At 34.8% G+C, this 24,069-nt stretch overlaps 1 protein-coding gene across 2 annotated transcripts in view; it reads right to left on the reverse strand.

Annotated features, from left to right (window-relative positions):
* LOC145662988 (monocarboxylate transporter 12-like) overlaps window positions 1-24,069 on the reverse strand; it is an 881,834-nt gene that overhangs the window by 489,442 nt on the left and 368,323 nt on the right. For both annotated transcript variants that reach the window (XM_081729091.1, XM_081729092.1), the window contains one exon: window positions 22,892-23,564. In XM_081729091.1, coding sequence (XP_081585217.1) covers window positions 22,892-23,234 — 343 coding nt within the window. In that variant the 5' untranslated portion in view covers window positions 23,235-23,564. The remainder of the gene's footprint in view (window positions 1-22,891; window positions 23,565-24,069) is intronic.

Below are 24,069 nucleotides of genomic sequence, written 5' to 3' on the forward strand. Positions count from 1 at the left end.
GAAGTTTATAACATATAAAAGGATAATCATGTCTGTGATGTATAGTTGCGAAACATGGTGGCTTACTCTGAGGGAAGAACGTAGACTGAAAGTATTTGAGACTAACATGCTCAGCCGAATATTCGGACCCAAGAGGAACGGGAATGGGGAATGGCGGGAAGTTCATAGCAAGGGACTGCATAATTTAAATATACCGTATAACAAAAATTGTTAGGGTCATCAAATCTAGGAGGCTCAGTTGGGCAGGTCATATACCCAGAATGGAAGAAAGTGTAGAACTCAATAGAGAGCTTTTATGAACGCGGCGTTGAACCTCTGGGTTCCATAGGCCATAGAGTTAGTTAGTTTTTTTCTGCAATATTCTATTGGAGCGATTATAATTTAAGTTAACTCATTTACATCTTCATGGGTGACAGAGACTTTAATGGTGGCTATCCATATCCCATGTACTATTCAACTGTTTCATCTACCAACATATACTTCGTTTATAAACGTAAGTATCGCGTGACCTTCCTTACTGTTTTTATCAGAGTTTATTGAAGTACTGCAAGTGGGAGTTGTAATAAATAACGTTAGTTTGTCCGTTTACTCCTTACGATAACTATTGAAAAGAAGCGAATTTTTAGAATTTCGTTCTGCTAATAGATAGCCAGAGCGAATATCTCGGCCACGGAGTCAATCAATTAACCTCTTAACAGGTAACGGGGACTTAAGTTTGTCCGGTAGTGTACACTATAACTCTTGAACAAAAGCGAATTTTGGATTTTTTTTTTTTTTTTTTTGCTAAATAGATAGCTAGAGCGATTATTTCGGCTGAGTTCGTTAATGGGAACAATTCATAAACCTCTTAACGGGTACCGTTAGTGCACACGATAACTCTTGAACAAAACCGAATTTTTGCTTTTTTTTTGTAATAAATAGCTAGAACAATTGTCTCAGCTCACGACGAGTTTGTTAGCAAAGTTTATCCGTTAATATCTTCACGAGTAACGGTGACTTTAACGGTGGTTATCCATAACCTATTTTCTACTATTAAAATAACGGTACAAGAATTTACATATCTCGTCATTAGATGACAGCAAATATTCTTCAGCGATTGCCACCTAAAGGACAAAATTGAAACTTCTAGTGCGTGATCCTTTTCGTTGTCGACTAGAGCTTACTAAGAATCTAATTTTTGATATCTTTTTTCTAGTCATTTTTACTCTGTTTTCTCCCTTACCCGAACGACAGAGACACGAACAAGAAAGCATCGAGGACAGTTAAAAGAAAAAAAAAAACCTCTTATGCTCTTCAGTGGGAATCCTTGATACACTATTACTAGCAATCTGCATCCAAACGCTTCAGCATACCCGGATATGGCCTCAGGCATACACTTACGAGCAAGCTTGTGTCTGTTGTTTAACATGGAATCTGAATCACACCTATACCACTGAAGATGAAAGTTATGACTGAAAGCATTGTTAACCATTAGGTTACTAAAGAGCACCATTTTGTAATCAAATTTAACACATCCATCTATTACCAGCTGTTTTTCAAATTCGAACGTGAAAATAATGTAAAAAAAATCAACTTTGTAGGCAGCTAATCTGTTTACAAAAAGTATTAATTAACTTGTATATAGTTTGAGGTTCGTAAAGTTGCAGGCACAAAACATCATGATATTCTGACATATACCAAACTAATTTCGTCAAAATTTTTAAGATTCTGCTTAATATTATTCATAGGACTCCCACCGACATTTCTAAGATTTTGCTTAAGAGGAACCGGAATTAGATTCATTGTATTGATTAAAAGCTTCTACTGATTAGTAGCTTTGACTGATTAAGAGCTAGTATTCATTAAAAGAGCTTCTATTGATTAAGAGCTAGTATTGATTAACATATTTTGTTGATTAAGAGGTAGTATTAATTAAGAGATGTTATTGATTAAGAGCTGTTATTGATTTAGATGTTCTATTAACTAAGAGGTAGTATTGATTGAGATTCTATTGATTACAAGCTAGTATTTATCAATAGCTTGTATTGATTAAGAGCTTATATTAAGAGCTAGTTGATTAAAATGTTCTATCCATTAAAAGCTAGTATTGATTGAGGTGCTGTTGATCAAGAGCTAGTATCGATTAAGATGTTCTGTTGACTAAAAGCTAGTATTGGTTGAGGTTCTATTGATTGGGAGCTTGTGTTGATTAATAGCTTTCATTGATTAAGAACTTCTATTGATTAAGACCTAGTATTGACTGAGATTCTATTGATCAGAAGCTAGTATTAATTAAATAGCTTTCATTGACTGAAAGCTAGTGTTAAGAGCATATATTGATTAAGATGTTAAAATCTAGTATTGATTGACGTTGTATTGATTAAGAGCAAGTATTGGCCAATAGTATGTGTTGATTAAGAGCTAGGATTAAGAACTTATATTAGTTAAAATGGTATTGATTAAAATGTTCTATAGATTGAAAACAAGTATTGATTGAGATTCTATTGGTTACGAGCTTCTGTTGATTAAGAGCTAGTATTGATTGATATTCTATTGATTAAGATCTAGTATTGATTAGTAGCTTTTATTAACTAAGAGCTAGTATTGATTAACAACTTTTATTGATTAAGAGCTTCTATTGATCTGTTGAGTAAGAGCTAGTATTGATTGAGGTTCTATTGGGAAGGAGCTAGTATTGACTAATAGTTCCTGTTGATTAAGAGCTAGTATTGATTAATAGCTTCTATTGATTAAAAGCTAGTATTAAGAGTTTCTATTTAACATGAGCATAAACGCTTTTCATTGTGTACCTCGAGTCTATTTTTTTGTCAAAAATGGCACAATACTTCAATGTAAATAACAAATAGATTAATTCAGTGTATCGAAGGAAGCCTCATGGGCATATTCAAATTGTATTATGTTAATAATTGAAAATTCCATAAGGCAATTGATACTTGTACAATGTAAGTGCCTTTTGGATATAGTAACATTTCAAATTCTCTCAAACACTATATCTCTCGCATTCAAGCACAACGATTAATTATCATACAACCACTACGTTAACAAAAATTTTAGGAATGATATAAAAAAAAAGATCAAAAGATTGCGATCTTAACCAACAATTAGGTTTTGGTTTAGGGGCCACAAATTTTTGAACAGCTCCTAAATCGAGTTTTCGTATTTTCTACGGAATAAGCACATCATCCTGAGTTAAGTGATAGTTTGGGTTTGGCTACACTATATGTAGTTCTTCAGATATAAGGCCTATAAGAAAATTTTTGACTGAAACATAATGGATCTTTTAATCCAAAAATAGTTAGTTACATTAAGATTTCATTACAATTTATATTTTAAATTCTTACGAAATTCTATTAGTCTGAAATATTAAACAAATTTAAAACGAACCACTGAAAAAGGTCGATTCTTGTTAGGATTTTAGTATCTTATAATTCTCAGAAAATTACAGTATGTACTCTATGAAGCACATTGCATTTCATGGCCTTCTACCCTTCAAACAAGGTACGGCTAATTACTATGTATAACAAATATGAATATTCGATCGTCGTTCACACGATTGTACCAACTAAAAACTGCTTCATAACACGTAAGTTCTTACTTTAAGCTTCGAAAACTAGGGTAGTACTTAATTGCTTTCTATTGGGACAAATGAATAACATTTTCAAAGTCAGTAATACTATTTGCCGGCATTGAGATCAGTTTGTTTCTGTTCCCTACGGTTTACAGTCAGCTCTCAGTTGTGACAACTAGGATATAATTAAAGCTGCAATTAGATTAGCAATTGTTCGAGCCAGGAAACGCACTTAACTTGTGAATCGGTAATCAGAGATAGGGGATTTTCTCACTGATCAAATAGATACAAGATATAGCAATTAAATTGATCGAAACTGCAAATTTGTTGTCTTCTTATCCACTGTAATATACTTTAATAGTAATTGCTGATTAGAAACAAAATTACCGGTAAATTACACTACATGGTATTACAGGGAAAAAATGTTTGCGCGCGGAATAGAGGATTTCTCTCACATTTTGTAGACTTTTCTTTCCATTCCTCTACGTTTAATCCTAACTTCCCTAACTGGGAAAATCTTCCATTAAATAGCTTCTATATTCTGAAACGAATTAAGTGGGATAATAAAGTGAGAGAGAGACGTAGGCATTATCGTTAATTGGTTATTTTACCTTCATTTCTTGTAATATGATAGTACTGAAACACAGCACAAGCATTATTTCAGCTTGAGCCAGATAATTAAAAATGTAGATGGAGCCTTAACCAAACTAAAGATTGCACCACACTTATTTTTGTGTGGGAAAGTGTTCAATCGCATAAATGAATAAATTAAGACGCCTTTTATAATAAAGCGTTGGCAGTCTTTTACGGACACTTTCAAAGAACTATTTTGTTTATTTATTGCGTGCGATTTCTACGTTTGGTTTGTGTTGTAGTTAACTGATAAAGAAGGAAGACCAGTATCAGTAAATTTCCAATTTTGAGATTTTGTGTGTGTGTTGTGGACACATCAAAAGTCCAGGTACATTTTGAACAGTTTCTCTTAACCACTGTTAGCATGCATTCCAGATATTTTTTTTTATTTACAGATAGAACATTTCAGGAGGTTTTAAGACATGGTTAATAACCATCAAAAGTGGTTTCTAAAAAATGTCAATGTCATGTTGAAACACTGATCTATTGTTGCAGTGTGGAATCGTGAAGATCTGAATTTATTGAAGAAATAGGATTTGCGAAGGTATATGAGAGTTGAAACAGCAGTTTAACGTGGAATCCATACGATCGAGAATCGAACCCGGGTATTCCGCTTTAAAAGCATGAACGATAACCCATAGTAGCACATTTTAAAGACACTATTTAGACTAGTGATTGGTGATTGGGAATCGAAGACGATATATACGATGGCCACAAAGTAAGGTATACGTTGGTCATCCAACAGTTTATTCACTGTCATTTATCCAAATTTCAACATCGTATTCTACTGAATCGCAATCTTACTTGTTTTGTAAGGCCACGTTGGCAAACTAAGTTGATTGGCAAATGGCTCGACAAAATAACTAATCACAACTTAGGGCCAATACCGACAGTTCGATAGCCTTCGGTTTCTTACTGTTGGTCTTACTGTCTCTGCAGCTAGAACAATTTAGCCACAAGGAAGATACAATGAATAGGGTATTGTATTGTATATTGCAATATCCTCCCATATTTATAAATACCAACATGCGTTTCTCCATGAGGATCATCAAGCAGTCGACGAATGCCGTTTTCGAAGAAGTACGAGGAGGAGACGGAGAGTCACGAAGAGGACCCCTACAACCCCTCAACAGTCTCCGCCTTCAAATTCGGCTACAAAAGAGCATGCCAAGAGGCAGAGGATATTAGTTTCAGCTGATCACTCCTATCGTTCTCTTCGTGATCTCCGTGTCCTCGCCGTACTTCTTCGGAAACTGTATCTGTCGACTAGGGATGGCCACAAAGTTCCGGTTCCGGCGGAACCGGTTCCGCAAGGAACCGGTTCTTGAAGATTCGGTTTTCAGAACCGGTTCCGGACCTGGATCCGAAAACCCGGTTCCAGAACCGGATCTTAGGAACCGGTTCCAGACCTGGATCCGAAAACCCGGTTCCAGAACCGGATCTTAGGAACCGGTTCCAGATCTGGATCTGAAAACCCGGTTCCAGAACCGGATCTTAGGAACCGGTTCCAGACCTGGATCCGAAAGCCCCCAAAGACCCGTAAAGGAGGCATAAAGTTCACCTTCAAAAATAATGCAAAGAGGACCATGCGCTTGTGCCTTCCTCGCCCAGACCCGCTTGTGCCCCCAGAAAAAAATTTGGTCCACCAGTGGGTGTTTAGCCAAATGAGTTGGCCAGTTTGCCTGTTTAACCAATGAGTTTGCCAGTTACCCAGTTTATTTAGCCAAATGAGACAAGCTGCCGCCGCCTGGGCGCCTGCCTGTCGCTTCCACCATTTCATCTAGCATACTGTTCACAGCTTGCCAGCAGCTCGGGTTTAGCGTAGGGATGGTCACAAAGTTTCGGTTCCAGCGGAACCGGTTCTGCGAGGAACCGGTTCTGTTTCAGAACCGGTTCCAGATCTGGATCCGAAGAACCGGTTCTAGACCTGGATCCGAAAACCGGTTCCAGACATGGATCCGAAGAACCGGTTCCAGATCTGGATCCGAAAAACCGGTTCCAGACCTGGATCCGAAAAACCGGATCTTCTAGAACCGGATCCGTTCAGACCCGAAAACCAGTCCCACTAGGAACCGGTTCTGGCCATCCCTACTGTCGACTGCTTGATGATCCTCGTGGAGAAGCACATATTGCTATTTATAAATAAGAGGGGATATTGCAATATGATCATAAAAGAAAGATAGTTTCCTTTTTTAATGAGCAGTATGAATGAAAAATAATGAACTGAATGATTATGGTATTTTAATATTTTCCCTTTGTTTTGTATCTTTTCTTGTATAAAAACTCCCCATCCTCCACAAAATTTAGTAAAAGGACTAGTGACTGGTCCTGAAATTCATCTCCCTTAGAGGGAAGTTAGTGTGGTAATGAACGATCTATTATAGTGAAGTTTGATCTTGCATGATGGTCTATGCACTCGCCTAATGTACTAAACTGAAGACTGGATGTGGTTTGGAGCTTACGTTCACAATATGTCTCATCTACCATACAAAACCTTAGAAAATGAATTGTAATATTATAGGATCCTACTTATTCTAATTTTCTAATAAAGTGTCTTGTTGGCCATTTGGATCACCCATGCTAAGTTACTAACTCTATGGACTATGGGACTCAAAGATTCAATACCGCAATCGTACCGTTCTCCATTCACTACTGTTTTTAATCAACTGGATCCAGTTTCTCCTTTGTATTCTTATTTCTGCGAGATTCATCGTAATATTAATCCCCATTTGCGCCTGGGTCTTCCTAATACTCTATTCCCGATTGAATTCTCAGTTAAAATTTTGAAAGCATTCGAATTTTCTTCCATTCTGGTTCATGATGTACCCATCTATGAATTCTAGACTTAATGACCCTAAAAATGTTGGTAAACGGTATAAATTAAACAATTTCTCGTTATGAGGCATGTCATTCCACGTGCTTACCTCTCTTCGGTCCGAATATTGGGATCAAAATTTTGTAAGCAACCATATTTTGCAACCATACAGTACAACAGGCATAAATATCGTTTTATACAAAGTGTTTCAACACAACATTGACAACGCTTGGATTCCTGACATCAAGATAAAACGAAAAGTATAGACCAACCTGGGTGCACAAATGCTTTCTTTCGGAGTTATAGGCTGCTGAAAACATGAAAAAATGAAATTTAAAGGTCCACAGCGTCAAAACTATGAGACCTACCGTAGTCGGGTCAAGACTTTATTTAGGAACTAGTATGTACTCTATCCAAATATTCATGTTTCAGAATCCTGCGGTACTTCCACAACAATTTTTATAGAGATAGTTGGTGAGTACTTCAAATTATATGCACATAGCCAAACTCCCTCTATAAAAATTGTTGTGTGTGCACCTTAGGATTTTGAAACATGTATTTTTAGATAGGGCACTTACTAGTTCCTAAATAAAGTCTTGACCCGACTACGGTAGGTCCCATAGTTTTGGAACTATGGACTTTTAAACTTCATTTTTTTCATGTTTTCGGCAGCCTGTAACTCCAAAAAGAAGCATTTGTACACCCAGGTTGGTCTATACTTTTCGTCTTACCTTGGTGTCAGGAATCACCTCCAAAACGTTGTCGGTGTTGTTTTGAAACACCCTGTATAATTAGGTATATTTTGGGCTTCAAAGTCTTCGACAAAATTTGAGAAGTTAAAAGAGTTTGGACTGAATAATAATATGGATTTCCTGCTTTCAGTCGACTTATGCTATAGCACACAAAGAAGAATTAGGATTGGGAGTTATATTTCTAGACTTTCGGCATTTATGGCCATGTTAATCCGTGACGTATGAGAGATGACATCCCTCGGTGATCACACTATCGGAGGAAAGGGAAGGAAGGAAGCGGCCTTGGAACTGTATGTTAGGTAGCATCCAGATATTTGCCTGGTGTGAATGAGGAAAACCCAGGAAAACCTCACTCACGGTAGTTGGCCTGAAAAAGCTTTTACAATTTTTCGACCGAGTGTCCTAACCGGGAATCAAACTCGGGACCGCTCGCTTCAAAGCAGTACACAAAGAACCATAGAAAAGATTCCAATAACACAATGGCGTTATTTTAGCATGTTCACATAATATTATAATAAACAAGCTCCTTATAATAACATTTCTTTAAAAGTAAAAAGTGAAAAAAAAGTTTGAAAGTCCACTATGAACACATGGTGTTCTTCAAGAGCTGTGTTTGCCGAAAACTGGTCATGAAGTACCGAATCTCTCTTTGTGTTACTTCTTTTTTCGTTTTACGCTAGCAACTGTAACTTCAGTAACACTTAAATTTCATTTTAAGTGGACTGTATGTGACATAGACTAATATACAGTATGTTTAGAAAAACATAATAGTGCTTTGGATGTTTTTTCCCCTGTATGTGTTTCTTGCCTTGTATAGCGTTCCTCTCAGCTGCGTTATTACTTCAATAACTGTCACATTCTCTCTTGTTCTATTCTCATTTGCTCTTCTTCTATGTCTTTCTTGCCTTCAATTTTGTTGTTCCGTTGTTTTTTTTTTCCTTTTTTGACTCTTGAAAGGACAAAAACCGTTCGTTAAGATAGCATCTACCTTCTAATTGTCTCCAGAACTCTGGGTACACGTTCTTGCTAAAATGTTATTTTCAGTTTCCCTCACGTTGCAATATATTATGAAATTTTTTGGGGGGTTGCTTTTCTGCTTTCAGAGAACGAAAGATAGAGAACAAAAAAAAAAAAAAAAAAAAGCTGTGTTAGAAACTAAAGTTAACTTTTCACTTTTTTAAACAACGTATTTTCCACGAAACAATTTTTACTTTGCATCTAAACCTTTTAAGATAACTAGGAAACCTTTTTAGTTTAAAGTTAACTTGCTCTTTACATGTTAGAAGTTTTACGCATAAATATTCCAATTCAATTATAGAACTTGCTTGTTGTAAAGTTTGTCTTCAAACATTTTTTTTTTTTTTCGAAACATGAATACGTCAAACATACAAGGTCTTGTGGTCAACACTGCACTGAACATCTGACAAATACCATTACCGGTATATACTTAATTTGTTTTTACAGTTTTACGTTGGGCTCTTTCTCGTGGCGAAATCGTTAAGATCTTCGGTTTCTGTAAGGGAGAACTCCGGGAATTTTATGGCTCCGAGTAGAAGTTTATGACAATCGGATTTAAAGTCAAACTGCACATATAGTCTCATATAGAGTCGCAGTTACAGCAACATTTGTTAAACTATAAAAAAAATCTTTAAAACTATACAGGGTGAGTCAAAATAATATTTCCAATTTCAATTTTTTTCTTTTAATAACACGTATGTAAACAGAGATTACACACCCTGATTGATCAACTTTAAAAAAAATGTAGCATATTATAAATGTTCAATATGCAATCCACGAGTTACACGACACACATCTACTCTGATTTTCACGAAGCTTTGCACCCCTTGTAAACAATGCAGACTGCAGTGCAGAAATGTTGCCAACTAATTAAACAAAAAATGTTATATGCAAATTTGTGCTAAGAAATGAATAAACAAACTGAAGGGGGAAAAACAATGAGATTAAAAATAAAATGGCATGGGCTTGTGATAAGAGAATCAGGAACCATTTTCTCTCGTTTACAGTGGCGTACGCACTGCTCTCCTGAATCTTTGAGCTACTATATAAATGCAGACACGCATCAGGAGGAAGAAGAGCAAAAAGTTGAATTTCTTCTACCAGTGTAAATTACAACTAAAACTTACTATCCCCACTCCTAAAGTTTCCTCTAGCTGAGAATCTACCTAAAATGTTAGAATTCAGAGCGACTATTACATGATGACTGAGTGTTCCTACTAGCAGATCTATGGTTGGATGGATTGATTAAAGTTTAACGTCCCCTTCAACAACAAGGTTCTATAAGATCTGGACCTACAGCCGAACGAGTGATCCGAACAAACATGAATTTCCTCCGGAAATCGAACGCGGGTCTCGCGCCCGACGACGAGTACGCGGATCATATAGCCACAAAGAAGTTAATTATCAGATCTAGAAACATGTGCAGTTGTACTCATGACTTCTATTCAAAATTGAGCTCTTGGGAGGCCGCGGTGGCACAGTGATAGAGCTTTCACCTCTGGCACATGGAGTTCCTGATTTGATCCCAGTTCGCCCCAAGTGAACCTTGTGGTAGACAAACACCGTGTGCGTGGGTTTCCTCTGGGTCCTTCAGTTTCCTCCCACTTTCTTCATTCCAACATTTCATTCATGTTTTCATCATCACTGCCTCCTTTAGCCTAACCTGCATAATCGTGGGACGTAAAACTCGAAAAATTTCATTTCATTTCATTTCAAAATTGAGCTCCTTGTACGTTTCCATTATAGGCGAGCGAGTGTTTGGAACAAGCAATTGTTCATTCTGCAAGAACTTGAAAACTACTGAGTTTACTTATTTATTGAATAGAGAATTTATTATTTTATTTCCTTTGTTATATGTAATAAAATACCTATAAAATATATTTTGAATCCTCGTGACTTATCCTTTCATTTGATATCTAACAGGAAACTTACGCCATAAACTAATATCAGTCATGAGAGTAAGAAGACTCTAGCGACATCTTATTCAACAAATTCCAAGAAATTTTAGATTCTACATAGGAATAAAGACACATTGTTTAACATGCACATAGTACCTCCTTTTAATTTCACTGCAGCCAGAAAATAATAAGACTCAAAAGTTATGAACATTCCGATCCAATATTATAAAAAATTCTTAAATGTTGAAGATTCCTTTGTACATTATTTCATTTCTGGCACCGAATATTCGGTTTTTTTAAATGGTCATTTATTCTGATCGCATTTTAAAAGCGCGATATACAAATTATAACTGATAAAATTAGGCTCATATTACTTCGTAATGAATCACTAAAACAGGTTTTATCCTCTTTAATTTCTCTCTATCCCCATCACTCTCACTCTCTCTCTCTCTCTCTCTTTTCTTTAATGACTATTTCCTCCTCTCTAATAAAAGGTCAAACAAAAATCTGAAATACTATAAGGAACTTATTATCTTCAATAAGAACAGCGAGTTCTCTTGATTTCTCTTTTTCATTTTCTTAGCCCATTTTCATGAAATGACACAACTGTTTGACAACCATTCTTTGTGAAAAACTGAAAAATAACTATGAGTTAGCAACATTGAAAATGAGACTAATAACAGTTTATTCTTCCATGGGCAAACAGTACACAACAAATGCCATGTATTATGGTAATTAATGTATTGTTAAGGCACAGTAAGAACATTTAGGTTTCGACTCAAAGTATGTATTTATATGAGATCGAAATCTTGAACCAAAATCGAATTTGTAAGAGAAAACTGTTACAACAAATTTCAAAACACACGAAGTGCGCGCATATTTGCGGATCCCAAACGTTTCAGCATATCCTCTGATCTGATTGGTCGATACAGATGCGATATCACAAGATATGATCTACATATAGCACAAAGTAAACGAGAATTGTTGTCGGCTCTGGTAGTCGAGTGGTCTAGCGTAACATGCTGATAACGAAAATGTTTTTGGCGAGGGTTCGAATCCTGCCTACGGACAGTTTTTTTTACTACTTTTAAAAATGTTTATAACACTTCTTTCGTTAAAATAAGATTAAAAATAATATTCAAAAAGTGATTTAACGATCATTGTTTTAAAATTTTCATTAAACTTCTTTCATTAAAATAAGTTTGCCCTTGTACTATATAGATCCACAGCAAATGTAGTAGTAGTACGTTTGCCCTTGTACTCTATAGATCCACAGCTAATGTAGTAGTAGTAGGAACGGGTTAGAAGCCCCGCAGGGGTTGTTTGGATTATGTTCTCGACATCAAATTGGCAAGAATGCTGAAACGTTTGGGATCGGCAAAAATGCGAAGTGCGCGCCACAATTTAAAGATGTCGCCCAAGGAAGCCAGCAGGCTACCTGCTGCTCCGAGTTATTCTGTTAAACATAAACAAGGCAAACCTGTAAGTGCAGAAGAAAAGCAAATACTTGATCAAACGATATCAACGTTGTTCAATTCACTTGAAGAAAATTAAGACCTATAATAGCTAATTTTCATGTTCTCATAGAATATTTATTTACTTACTTTGTAGTACTGAAGTTAGTATTTGTACATTCGCATGCTATACAATGTAAGAAAGCACATCAATAAATTGGACTTAAGGGGTAAAAGTACCATCTGTTTTTCATGGATATGCATAATGATTTAGGTAATTGATGAAAAAGAAATAATCTCCTATAATGATAAATATGCTTGCTGTTACATACCAGAGCTATCTCCTTGTCGTTCAGTTGATAATTTGACATAACTCATTGTAATTTCATTTATAATTACAGTTTGGATAAAAATAACAATGTTCAGTTGCTCTTAAAGGAGGGGGGATTATATAGTATTGGGTATTTTGCCTTATATCACGGCAATGGTGTGAGAGTGAGACGAGTAATGCACACCGCAGCAGCAGAAATTCATACACGTGCTGCAGCAGAAATATTGCGGGAAACAGACGAAACAATTTCCTCTTCACCAATCAGCAAATAGTCGTGCGCGCAGTGATATAACATCAAGTAACGCGGTTTGTTTTTGAAAGTTGCAAAGGACTGTGAAAAACGCTTTAGTCTATAATAAAGTTCCTGCCAACCGCCCTAGCATGTCAGGATCGATGTTGACACAGCTAAAGTGATAGGATCACGTAATTCAACCACAGTTGTAGCAACTGGTGGCACAAATACACTAAATTTTCCACATAACTGTCGTTGAATTTGCACAACGAACTTAGCATGAAAATCAAGCACACAGAACGCTCTGTGGCCTGTAGAAGCCATATTGCTCACTTCGACTAAACTGCCACCTGGTAGCCGTCTACGTCTTCAGTGACGACAGAAGATCACACCTTCGTTCCTCATCATGAACATTTATATGGCAATCTTTAACCCATTTCAGTGCCATTCCATCGCTTATAACGTTCTCTCCATACACTTCACTAATCTGACGATGAATGTCAGTCAGTTTCACGCCTTTAGCACTAAGAAAAACGAATCACAGCGCGTATTTCGCAGTCAACGGCATTCTCAATCGGCGGAGGGATTTCAATTACTCACAAACAAACGTAAACATGGTCAAACGTTTGCGTAATGGTGTCTTTGGCTTGCTAATAAATGTATGTGTATACATAACATATACGTGAAGGATGCCGACCGAAGCGCTGCAGACGCCGAATTTCAAAATGGCACTTACTTAAAAAGAATACATCTCGTAATTATTTTGTTATTTAATAATTGCATTGTAAAATGTAAACATATTTTTAGCTATGTAGAATTATTTAATTAGAGAGTTCGCAATCTTCATCCCGTATTGAGAAGAACCGAGTTAGAATCTTAAGAATAAATGAAAAATCACTATTATGTTGTATAAAATGTGAACAATTTTAAACCTTGTTTTTCTTTTTAATAAAAAAATCTCTTTTCTAAAACAAAAAAGAATGGCAGACCTATTGTATATAGAAAACTATCTGAACAGTCGATTTAGTTATTTGAGTCCTAACACTTATCTCCGTTTTTATCTACTTTGAATGTATTTTCATTTCAACCTTATGTGCTGTCTCTTTAATTAATAACTAGCTGAACCTGCGCTCTCTACACAGCGCATCATTCACATATGAGTATGAATCTCCTTGTCATTCCGCACAACATCTGTACATGTCTCTTTACAGACACAAGTGAAAGACGTCTTGATAAAAATCGGCAAGGGGTACCATAAAGAGGAGATTTTTCTATTATTCTTTTACCAATATCTCGCACCGTTTGCAAGATTGAGCCTACTTCCGGTTGGAGTTTCTAATTCATGTATGATCAGTGTTTCCTTTATTCTTGCATGCAGTAAGTAGCAAGCAAATACATTACACACATAATTAATAATAATGTCAGTAATATATGGTGTTCATTGAGCAAAACACTCCAAACAATAAAGATTAATCTTAGCCTGGAGAAATGGCTATCTTCGTGTTTCATTATTACTAGGCCGTGTTGGAATGTGTAACTTATATGATATGATGCTTTACTTTTTTAAAATTTCAACACTTCCAGTGTACCCCTAAAAATCCGATAAAGAAATAACGGCCATGTTATTTAAATATTCAATTAGAACTGGACAATCTACACAAATTTTGGAATCGACCAGCGAAAACAGCACGTTTCTAGCACTTGTGGTTCTCGAGATCTCATTGTCGAAATGATTGGAGACAAACATATAAACCTTGCATTTTAATATATAAACTAGCTGAACTTGCTCTCTCTACACAGCGCATCATTTGCATATGAGCATAAATCTCCTTCTCATTCCTCACAACATCTGTACATGCCCCTTTACAGACACAAGTGAAAGACGTCTTGATTTTTAAAAAAAATCGGCAAGGGGTCATAAAGGGGAGATTTTTTCGATTATTTTTTCTCAATATCTCGCACCGTTTGCAAGATTTGAGCCTACTTCCGGTTGAAGTTTCTAATTCATGAATGACCAGTGTTTTCTTTCTTCTGGAATGCAGTATGTAATAAGCAAATACATTACATACACAATTAATTATAATGACAGTCATATATGGTGTTCATTGGGGAAAACACTCCAAAAATATTCATCTTACACTGGAGAAATGATTATCGTTCCTTTTTCATTATTATTTGGCCATGAAACAAACGCCTGAGACATATGCAACCCCTATATACAACAGTGTGGTGTTGGAATGTACAATGCGTAGGATATAATGTTTAGTTTTTTTTAAATTTCAACGCTTCCAGTAAACCTTAAAAAATGTAATAAAGAAATAATGGTCACGTTTTTATTAGAACTGGACAATCTACACAAAATTTCCAATCGATCAGTGAAAACGTCATCTTTCTAGAGCCTGTAGTTTCCAAGATCTCATTGTCGAAAGGATTGGTCACAAACATATAAACGTCCATAACATATAGTTTAAAAGAACTCAGAAGACGGAAGCACAGTTCGTTTGCATTGATTTTCCAGAAGACTTATTAAGATACAAAGGCTTTCAACAATAATTTTAAATCATTAATTTTATGAAAAAAGATCTAGTTAACTGACTTATTTAAAGTACACCTACACAAAATGTTCGTCTCGGTTAAACGTGAAATCACACATAACCGGAAATGAAAGATTTGAATGCCAAGGTTATAGGTTGGAGCTCAGTCGCTCTTCAGAGCTATTGTAGCATTGTAGATGAAATCTTAAGTTTTACGTCCCACGTTATGCTGGCTAGGCTAAAGGAGATATTATATAGACATTTTTCTAGATAACGTTTCGCGCAATGTCATTCAACAACTAAACTTCTCCATTTTAAAGAAAATAATAAAAATAAGGCAAGAAATATGCATTACTAATAGGATGAAATGTAGTGTTAAGGAAATTTTCCTGGAAAATTTGCCACATTATTGTTTCTAACCTAACATAAACGAAGCAAATATTTGCATAGTTTACCTTGAGTTTCGTTCATTGATAAAAGCTTGGCTATTGTAAACTTAACAAAACCCCAATTCTGCAAAATTATTCATGGTTATAAGACTCATAAAAGAAGACATCGCTTTAATTAAACGTAGACTTGAGGAAAAGTAACCTTATACAATCAGCATTCAATTAATATTTGAATTTTACATTACTACTATTATCTATAGACAATCATAAAACAATTAAATGTACTGTGGGCTTGTAAAATAGCATAGAAGAAGACAAAATGATAATGACAATGTTTCTAGTGTGTGTAAACTTTATAATTGTGTATAAACTTTATAATTGTGTAAACTTTATAATTGTATATATGTATGTGATGCATACTATACTTACTCTCAACTAAGTTTTGCATCTCAATAGACTAAAAGAAGATAATTCAGTTCAGAAGCTATTGAAATTAGTGTAAAGATATTTGGTCTAACAGTTTCTTTTGAGACACCCATTATGTTAAGAGCATGTCCTTTCCTTTAATGGCGATAAATCATTAATGAAAATGAATATTAGTGAAATGAACATGTGGAAGGAAGCGGAAGAATTTTGAGAAAACCCACAAATATGATGTTCACCACAAACTTTCATGACCTAGGATCGAATAAAGAATTTTTCACAATATAGGTAAGTGCTCTACCGCTGAGCCACCACGTCCTCTTTTGAATTAATAAATAAACCCATGAATGATACACATAAGTTAACCTTGACACATTTCTAGCAGGGGCTCTCCTCTCACCTCCGAATGCTACTGGTAGGTGTATTTAGAAATACGTTAAACAAGGAACCACAGGCATAACAAATGAAATAATCCGTGAATCATACGTATATAACAGAGTGGATTTCAAATTTTAAATCAGACATGCACATTCACCTGTGTCCAATACAGAAATTACTAAATCGTGCCAAAGAAAGTAATAGTAGGCTGCATTGAAGTAATAATGAATGTGTTATAATGCTGTTATTTCAGAAATATGCAGCTGCGTCATCAAAACAGGATTTTGACACAAAGAAGACAAAATGGAAGAAAGATTTCAATTTCGCAAGACAGACATTTCTTGGTAGTTTCTCCTCAGACAAATTCATAGTGTGTCGAAGTCTGATGACAGGGTATGAACGATGAAATCCCTAGACTTAAATGTAGTCTATAATTTAAAGTGTTGCATACATGCAATACATTGTTATTTTCTCTTCTTGCTTCAGATTTGAGCGTGACGTTCTGACTATTTTTTAAAGCAGCAACATGTACTGTCTTCCCTAATCATTTTATAATTTTAGTGTTTAAAAATCTATTTGTTGGGAAGTCATTTGCACGTAAAATACAATATGATATTTTTTTATGTAAAGAAATGTGTAATATATTATTCAATTGTCCGAAAATAATGCATTTGTACTGTTAAATGACGAGAATAGAGATCAAAAAATGGTGATCGTTTGTTTCTTTTGAAAAAGGCATCGCATCGCAGTTTGCTTCCACTAAGTACTAGATACCATTTAATGGAGAGCTAGCCTTAGAGAAAAGTCATGTGCACTAAAGCTAGAGAGCTAGCCTTAGAGATAGATCATGTGTACTTACTGAAGAGCTAGTCTTAGAGACAGATCATGTGCACTATTTTACTGGAGAGCTAGCCTTAGAGAGAGATCAGTGCAGTATTACTGGAGAGCTAGCCTTAGAGATCAGTGCACTATTACTGGAGAGCTAGCCTTAGAGATATATCATGTGCACTATTACTAAAGAGCTAGCCTTAGAGAGATCATGTGCACTATTACTGGAGAGATAGCCTGAGAGAGAGATCATGCACACTATTACTGGAGAGAAAGCCTGACAGAGAGGGAGAGAGAGAGATCAGTGCACTAGAAAATATATTACTGACAAGGTAGCCTTACAGAGATTTTATACAATATTACTGAAGAGATAGCCTTAGAGAGAGACCATGTGCACTTGAGCATTTTACAACATATGAAAATAAACTGGCTCAATGGAATTTCGAAATGCAAAATTTCAGCTTATTTTTCGGTAGCGGAAACACAGAGCACGACTTTCTCCCTTTTCTAAACTTTAATGTTTCAGGCTCTGGTATAAGGAGTTCGCAAATGACACATCTGCTAGTTATCTCATAGCATTGATTCTAAAACATATCTTGTTGTTGAAATGGCGAAAGAAAAATAGTATTTGGTTTATGTATTTATTTAAATCGAGAAATAAACTTGATCCAGGCATCATTGGTTACAGAGCTAGAAAATTTGAACTAATGTGAAATTAAGTTATTGCATTTTTGCCATGAAAAAAAACTTCGTGGGCCACGTAATGTCAATTTTCTGTTTCTTGTCGCTATTTCTGGATTCAGCACTTAATAAAAAGATTCATATACATTGAAAATCAGATAATATCTCAGACAATCTGTAGAATATTAAAGTTAGTACTTAACAATATATAGTTATTACTTTTCCTTTGTCTTGTTATTACTTTTTGCATAAAATAGAACCATAAAAAAATAATTTCCATTTCCATTGCTGACGAAAATGCCATACAAGTGATATAAATTTCAGTTTCAATTGAGAACTGAAGTTTCCCTGGTGTCATGACGTATACAGTTGGCTTTTGGTTTATGGTGAGATTTTGGTTTTCGCATAGCAACCTGCGAAGCAAATTTAAGTTTGAATACACTTATTCTCAGACAATCATCCAGGTGAATTTTTCGTCGTCCAGCGTTTTGAGAACAATGTTGTATCATGTTCTCGAAATTTTGTATCATGTTTAAGGGTAGACAAGGCTTCTTATAGCCTTAACCTCGACATGTAAAACAAGTCAAAATAAATAAATAAGGTAGCTAAAGATTGTAGTACAGGGACGTAATGAAGGCTATACGGCGTATTTTTATAGTTAAGCGCATACTCTCTTTAAAATTATGAATCTAATGGAGGTATAAGAGTAAGTGTAGACTATATTCTCGAAAACTACAAAAAAATAAAATAAAATAAGAAATAAAAAAATGCTAGCAATAATACATTACTAATTATAAACTACATTCATTATAATGTTTTTCAGTCAGATTATAATGAATCACTAAGAATTACTACCACATTAGTGGTTATTAATTGAAGAGAGTAAAACTACTAGTAATAAACTTTAGAGTGTTTTGTTCCGTAATAATTTCAGAGCTCTTTGAGTATTTTTTATTTATTTATCTTCTTTTTAAAATCAAAACTTGGTTCGTGTTAGTAAATACTAAGAGGAACTACGTTTTTTACTTCGAAATTTTTTTTCGATCAATCGTATTGATGAGAAACAATGGCCAAAAAACTGTCTTCATCTTAACATTAGATGTATAGTCTTAATCTTCTTCAAAAAATAAAATAAAACAATAGCTTACAACTTTTTAAAATGTCATGTCCTCACAACTATACGAAAGATGATTTAGTATTATATTTTGAACAACGAACTTTAACAATGGCAGGAGGTTTACTGATAGCTGGTGGTCCTTGTTTTCCTTTATTGATAAGGATACCAAGCTTAATGGTGGCAGTTAAATTTTCTCGGACTATTTTCTAAGAAGCAGTTGAAGAGATTTTTTATCTATATTTCGTAAATACTATAAACATTTCATTAATAATCCTACAATATCTTCACGTAATATCTTTTGGGAAAATTCAGAATATTTTATTGGTGAGGTTTAGCTTTACATATTTCCTTAAAATGGTTCATGCGACTTTGTTCAAATGGGAGCATAAAATTTTAGTGCAGTGGTTAATGGCTTTTTAAAAGATTTTTTTTACAATTCTTAAATAGCTAATACAATGCTAGTAGCTGTAGGAACGATCATTTCACCTTCCTTTTTTTCTTACATAGTAGAGACCCTTTAAGTACTGTGAAATTGCAAGACGCAAAATAAGCATAAGAATGCCCTCCATACTTGATTTTCAGGGATTAACCAGTCGATCACAGGCTAGAAAATAGCACAATTCATTTTTCTCACAAAATTTCAAGAAGTAGTTTAGAAGTGTGGTGGAGTTCTATTCTGACATATTTTTTTTTCGAAAACATCTGAAAAATCTCTTGTTATTTTATGAACAAATACTTCATTATTAATAGTACAACCGAGAGAGAGAGAGAGGGAGTTTTAATAATGGGGTGTGTTTTCTCCAGTAGTAGTTTTCCGAAAACTCGCATTGTAGTTTTATTCATGTTGCCTTATATAAATATTTGAGAAAGAACTCTACCTAACGACATGATCTAATCTTTTTTATTAACACTTTGAGTGCTGGGCTCTGAAGTGCAGACTTTCCCAAGAATACTGTTTTTTTTTTTTTTTTTGCAACCTTTTAAAAAATTATATTTCAAAATCTAGAAAAGCTAAAATAATACAACATACACCGTTAGAGCTTGCTCTTTATTCTTATATATATATTATTCTGTATTCTAACCACAAAACCATTACGAATCACAAATAAAATTACAGGTAGTGCAAGAAAAATGAATGCGAATATGAAAATTATTATCTTAAGGGTACTTATCTGTCATATCTGTTATTTCTGTTGCTACATAGTCTGAATCATTCTCACAATCGTCCAATAACTCTCCTTCTAACAAATCACTACTATTGTAGCTCAATTCAGCTTCTAACCTGCAGCCTATTGGATCATTCGACAGGCTCTTTCTCGCCATTTTGACATTCAAACAATAAGCACATGGTTTTTGAACTCTGGCGGTAACAAGGTGTTAATTAGGATCTTCACGCTATCTATTGACGAAATTCCGAACTACAAAGTCCAAGGGATATTTCAAAACTGCTAACTCCGTATAACAAAAGGAAAATAAAAATGAAATACATTTTGAATCACATCACGTATAAATACGGAATCCGCAGTCTACAAAAGATCAGCTACTCCGTAAAAATACGGAATTAGCACTCAAAGTGTTAAAAAAGAAGTTGAAGTGCAGATATTTAGTACGGTGATCCATTCTTCCTGTTCTCTTACAATTCGAACTCTTAACAACCAATAAAGACTGATAGGTAGACGATCACTTGACGTCATTTTTTAAAGAGTATACAGTATTTAAGCACTGTAAAATTGTAATATGTAAAACAAGCCTAAGCCTGACACTTAGTTTTCAGGAAGTTTCCCGTCATTTTGAGGCTTACACGCTGTAATGTCATTTCAGGTTTTTCCAACGAGGGAGAGGATAGTCCATTGTCATGAATTTCACGTTTTTAATCAGTACATTAACATAGAATTTGTTAAAAAGGATGTGTTTCGAAACTCAGGGGGAAATCGCCTCTTGGCCCTCCACTAATGATCCCGCTGCTTACACAACAACAAAAGAAATACCAAAAATAATTGTATGTTAGTGACTAATTTGTTTAGTAACAACCACAAACAGTAATGATAACATAACTCTCCAAGCTAATTGAGTATGTCGCTGATGAGGAAATGTACTATGCAACATCCCTGTACTATGTAACATCCGTGCTTTAAAGAGTTATTAACTCTAATTCTATGAAAATTTTGAAATGCATTTTTGTTTAGCTACATATTCCCCACCCCTCCTGCATCTTACTCCTATTCTGCATTTTACTCACTAAGATGTAAGTCAGACCTTCGCGATATCCGAATTTGAATATCGAAAATCGACATCTATAAAATATCTAAACTTGATCGATATAATGAAATAACGAAAAGTATCGCAATATCAAAAAATATTGAAAATATTGAAGTAATGTATTTTTATATCGATCTTTTTATATTTGAATCATCGATACATCGAAATATAGCATGCTCTTTAAGTTGTCGATACAATAACAGAATTAAGAAACGAATAAATATTGTCAAGTTATAATTTTACATACCTTGATAGATATAGTTTATTTCCTTATTTACGGTTATCTAAGGCTTTGTATTATATTCCTCGGTTGTTGAGTTCTACAATGTATACAGCCCTTTGGGATACCTTTAGTACTTTATTTATGTCTATTTAGTGTTCCGTCATCAGTGTTCCGTCACGTACAGACCCTTCCCTAGTAAGACAGTGAGTCGAAGATCTAAGACAAGATCTAAGATCACATCATATTTATAGACAGGCAAAACTGTACATACAGGATAGCGCAAAAGTCGGTTTACTCTCAAAAATGACATCAGTATTATAGTATACCGTAATCACGTTTTGTATTAAGTGTCATCTCATTTAAGCGATAGAATTCATCATATTGTCATGTGAGCTCGGGAACAATGCGCTCGTTATTCTTTTGTCAGGACTTAAAAAACAGATTTGTTGCTTTCAAGGAAGTGTTCTATTCTATGGCGTGTTGAAAACTGCAATAACACATAAATATACAACACAACATCGTGTAAAAATGGTTCAGTCGTGGTGGAAATATGATAAAGACATAACCGAAGTGCAATAAGGACTTCTTGTCAAGTTTCCTGATACACCTTAACCAACATGACAATAGTTGTGAAAACTGAACAAGAAATTTGAAACAATGGTAAATATTGTAGATGCACCAAAGTCTGGACGGCTAAAAATTGTTTATACTGAAGGAAATAGACAATTAGAAGCATTTATACAGTTTCCCGTAAGTCAACAAGACAGTATAGTAGAAAGGCTACAAACAAACCATTGGAGTGTCACATGTTACATTACTTTTGCGATTAAGGTTGGTTTAAAGGGACAAGTTTTTCCGATAGATGGCACTACAGTCTTCGTATCTCTCCCATGTATTTTTTATCTTTCACGAAAATTCACGATTTCGCTTACAAATTTCAACTTACAGACTTCAAATTTTTAGAAAAGAATTTCATAATCTATCGAAGGCAATAATCCGTGCCGCTTTTTTTTATTATTTAGAATTTACCTCGTTGTTGAAATGGCTTGATTGTTCACCAAATCTTTAACAATGAAACTGTTTCAACAATGAAGAAAATTGTAAATAAAAAATCGGCACAGATTGTTCCCTTTAATAGGTTATGCAGTTCCTTCTCTAAAAATTTGAAGTCTCTAGGTTGAAATTTATAAAAGAAATTGTAAATTCTCGTGAAAGGTAAAAAAATACATGGGAGAGATAGGAAGATTGTAGTGACATCTATCGGCAAAACTTGTTCCTTTACACTAATCTAAAACTTATACTTTGTGTATGGGTAAACTGATTTCTGTGTAACCCTGCTTCTTTCTTGGTTGCACCTACCTTTGTTGGATGTGCTGGTGTAGCTGTTGATTGTAGTAGCACTGTGTGCACTGTGACTGCTGTTGTGACGCTGCAATTTTTCATACCTGTTACATCGGCAGTGTGGACAGGAGTCAGTTTCCGAGACAGAAGCTGCACTATTCGTTGCACGAATTCTTTGGTGTCGATTACTCCTTCGCATGTGCATCAATTCAGCCCACCGCCTCCCTGCAGCTGCAGCAGCGACAGGTGGCGGCGGAGGGGGTGAGGGGGACATTGAAGGTGAAAATAAGGGTGAAGCAGGGGCGATTTCATCACTAGAAAAACTGTCCACATCACCGGCCACTGTTTTGCTTCTCATCATGGCAAACAGCACACTCGAGCACTTAATGTAAACGATTCCTTAAATTATTTTGACATTGGTAGTGACAACATGCTACACGTTAATACACTAATAATTATTCCACTTTCACTGATTACAATAAATTTGTATATACATTTTTTTCTTTCTTTTTATGACACAAAACACCTAAATTGTCGGAAGTTAACCAGCACCTCAAACTATAACTTAACGAAGATGTTTGACGTTAGACGTTGCACATGTGAATTATAACGTAATACGTTAAATAAAGCGTGTGAAATTATTTAAATCATTGCCACTCTAACAAAGTACTTCCGTATTGTCTTCAAACATCTGCAAAAGAAAAAGATAAAATCACATATTAGAATAGTAGTTTATGAAATTTGATTTGTATGAAATTTGATATTTAATATGAATAGACAAATATAGTTTCAAGTACGTTACTTGTTGTTCAACTAAAGTTTCAAGTCCTAGAAATAGCATATTAGATTATAATTAAAGCAATAATAATAATAATAATAATAATAATAATAATAATAATAATAATAATAATAATAATAATAATAATAATAATAAAGTAAGAAAACGATAAAAAGAGAAAAACTAACATAAAACACAATTCAGATAAAATACAAGCATATATAAAATTCCTTGTCAACGCTGTAAAAAGTGTCAAGTTCTCTATCTATATAAAACAAGCAAAGGAAAGCTAAAAACAGCAGTCTTAAAATTACATTTTGTTTAATATTGCTAAAGTTATTGGTTGAAACCAATCAGTCAGATCTCAAAAATATTTTTGCGTAATACAGTAAGTCTACATTTATATACTTAAAGAATC

The sequence above is a fragment of the Thermobia domestica genome, chromosome 10 (assembly GCF_964235325.1).
Source record: "Thermobia domestica chromosome 10, izTheDome1.hap1.1, whole genome shotgun sequence".
NCBI lineage: Eukaryota > Metazoa > Arthropoda > Insecta > Zygentoma > Lepismatidae > Thermobia > Thermobia domestica.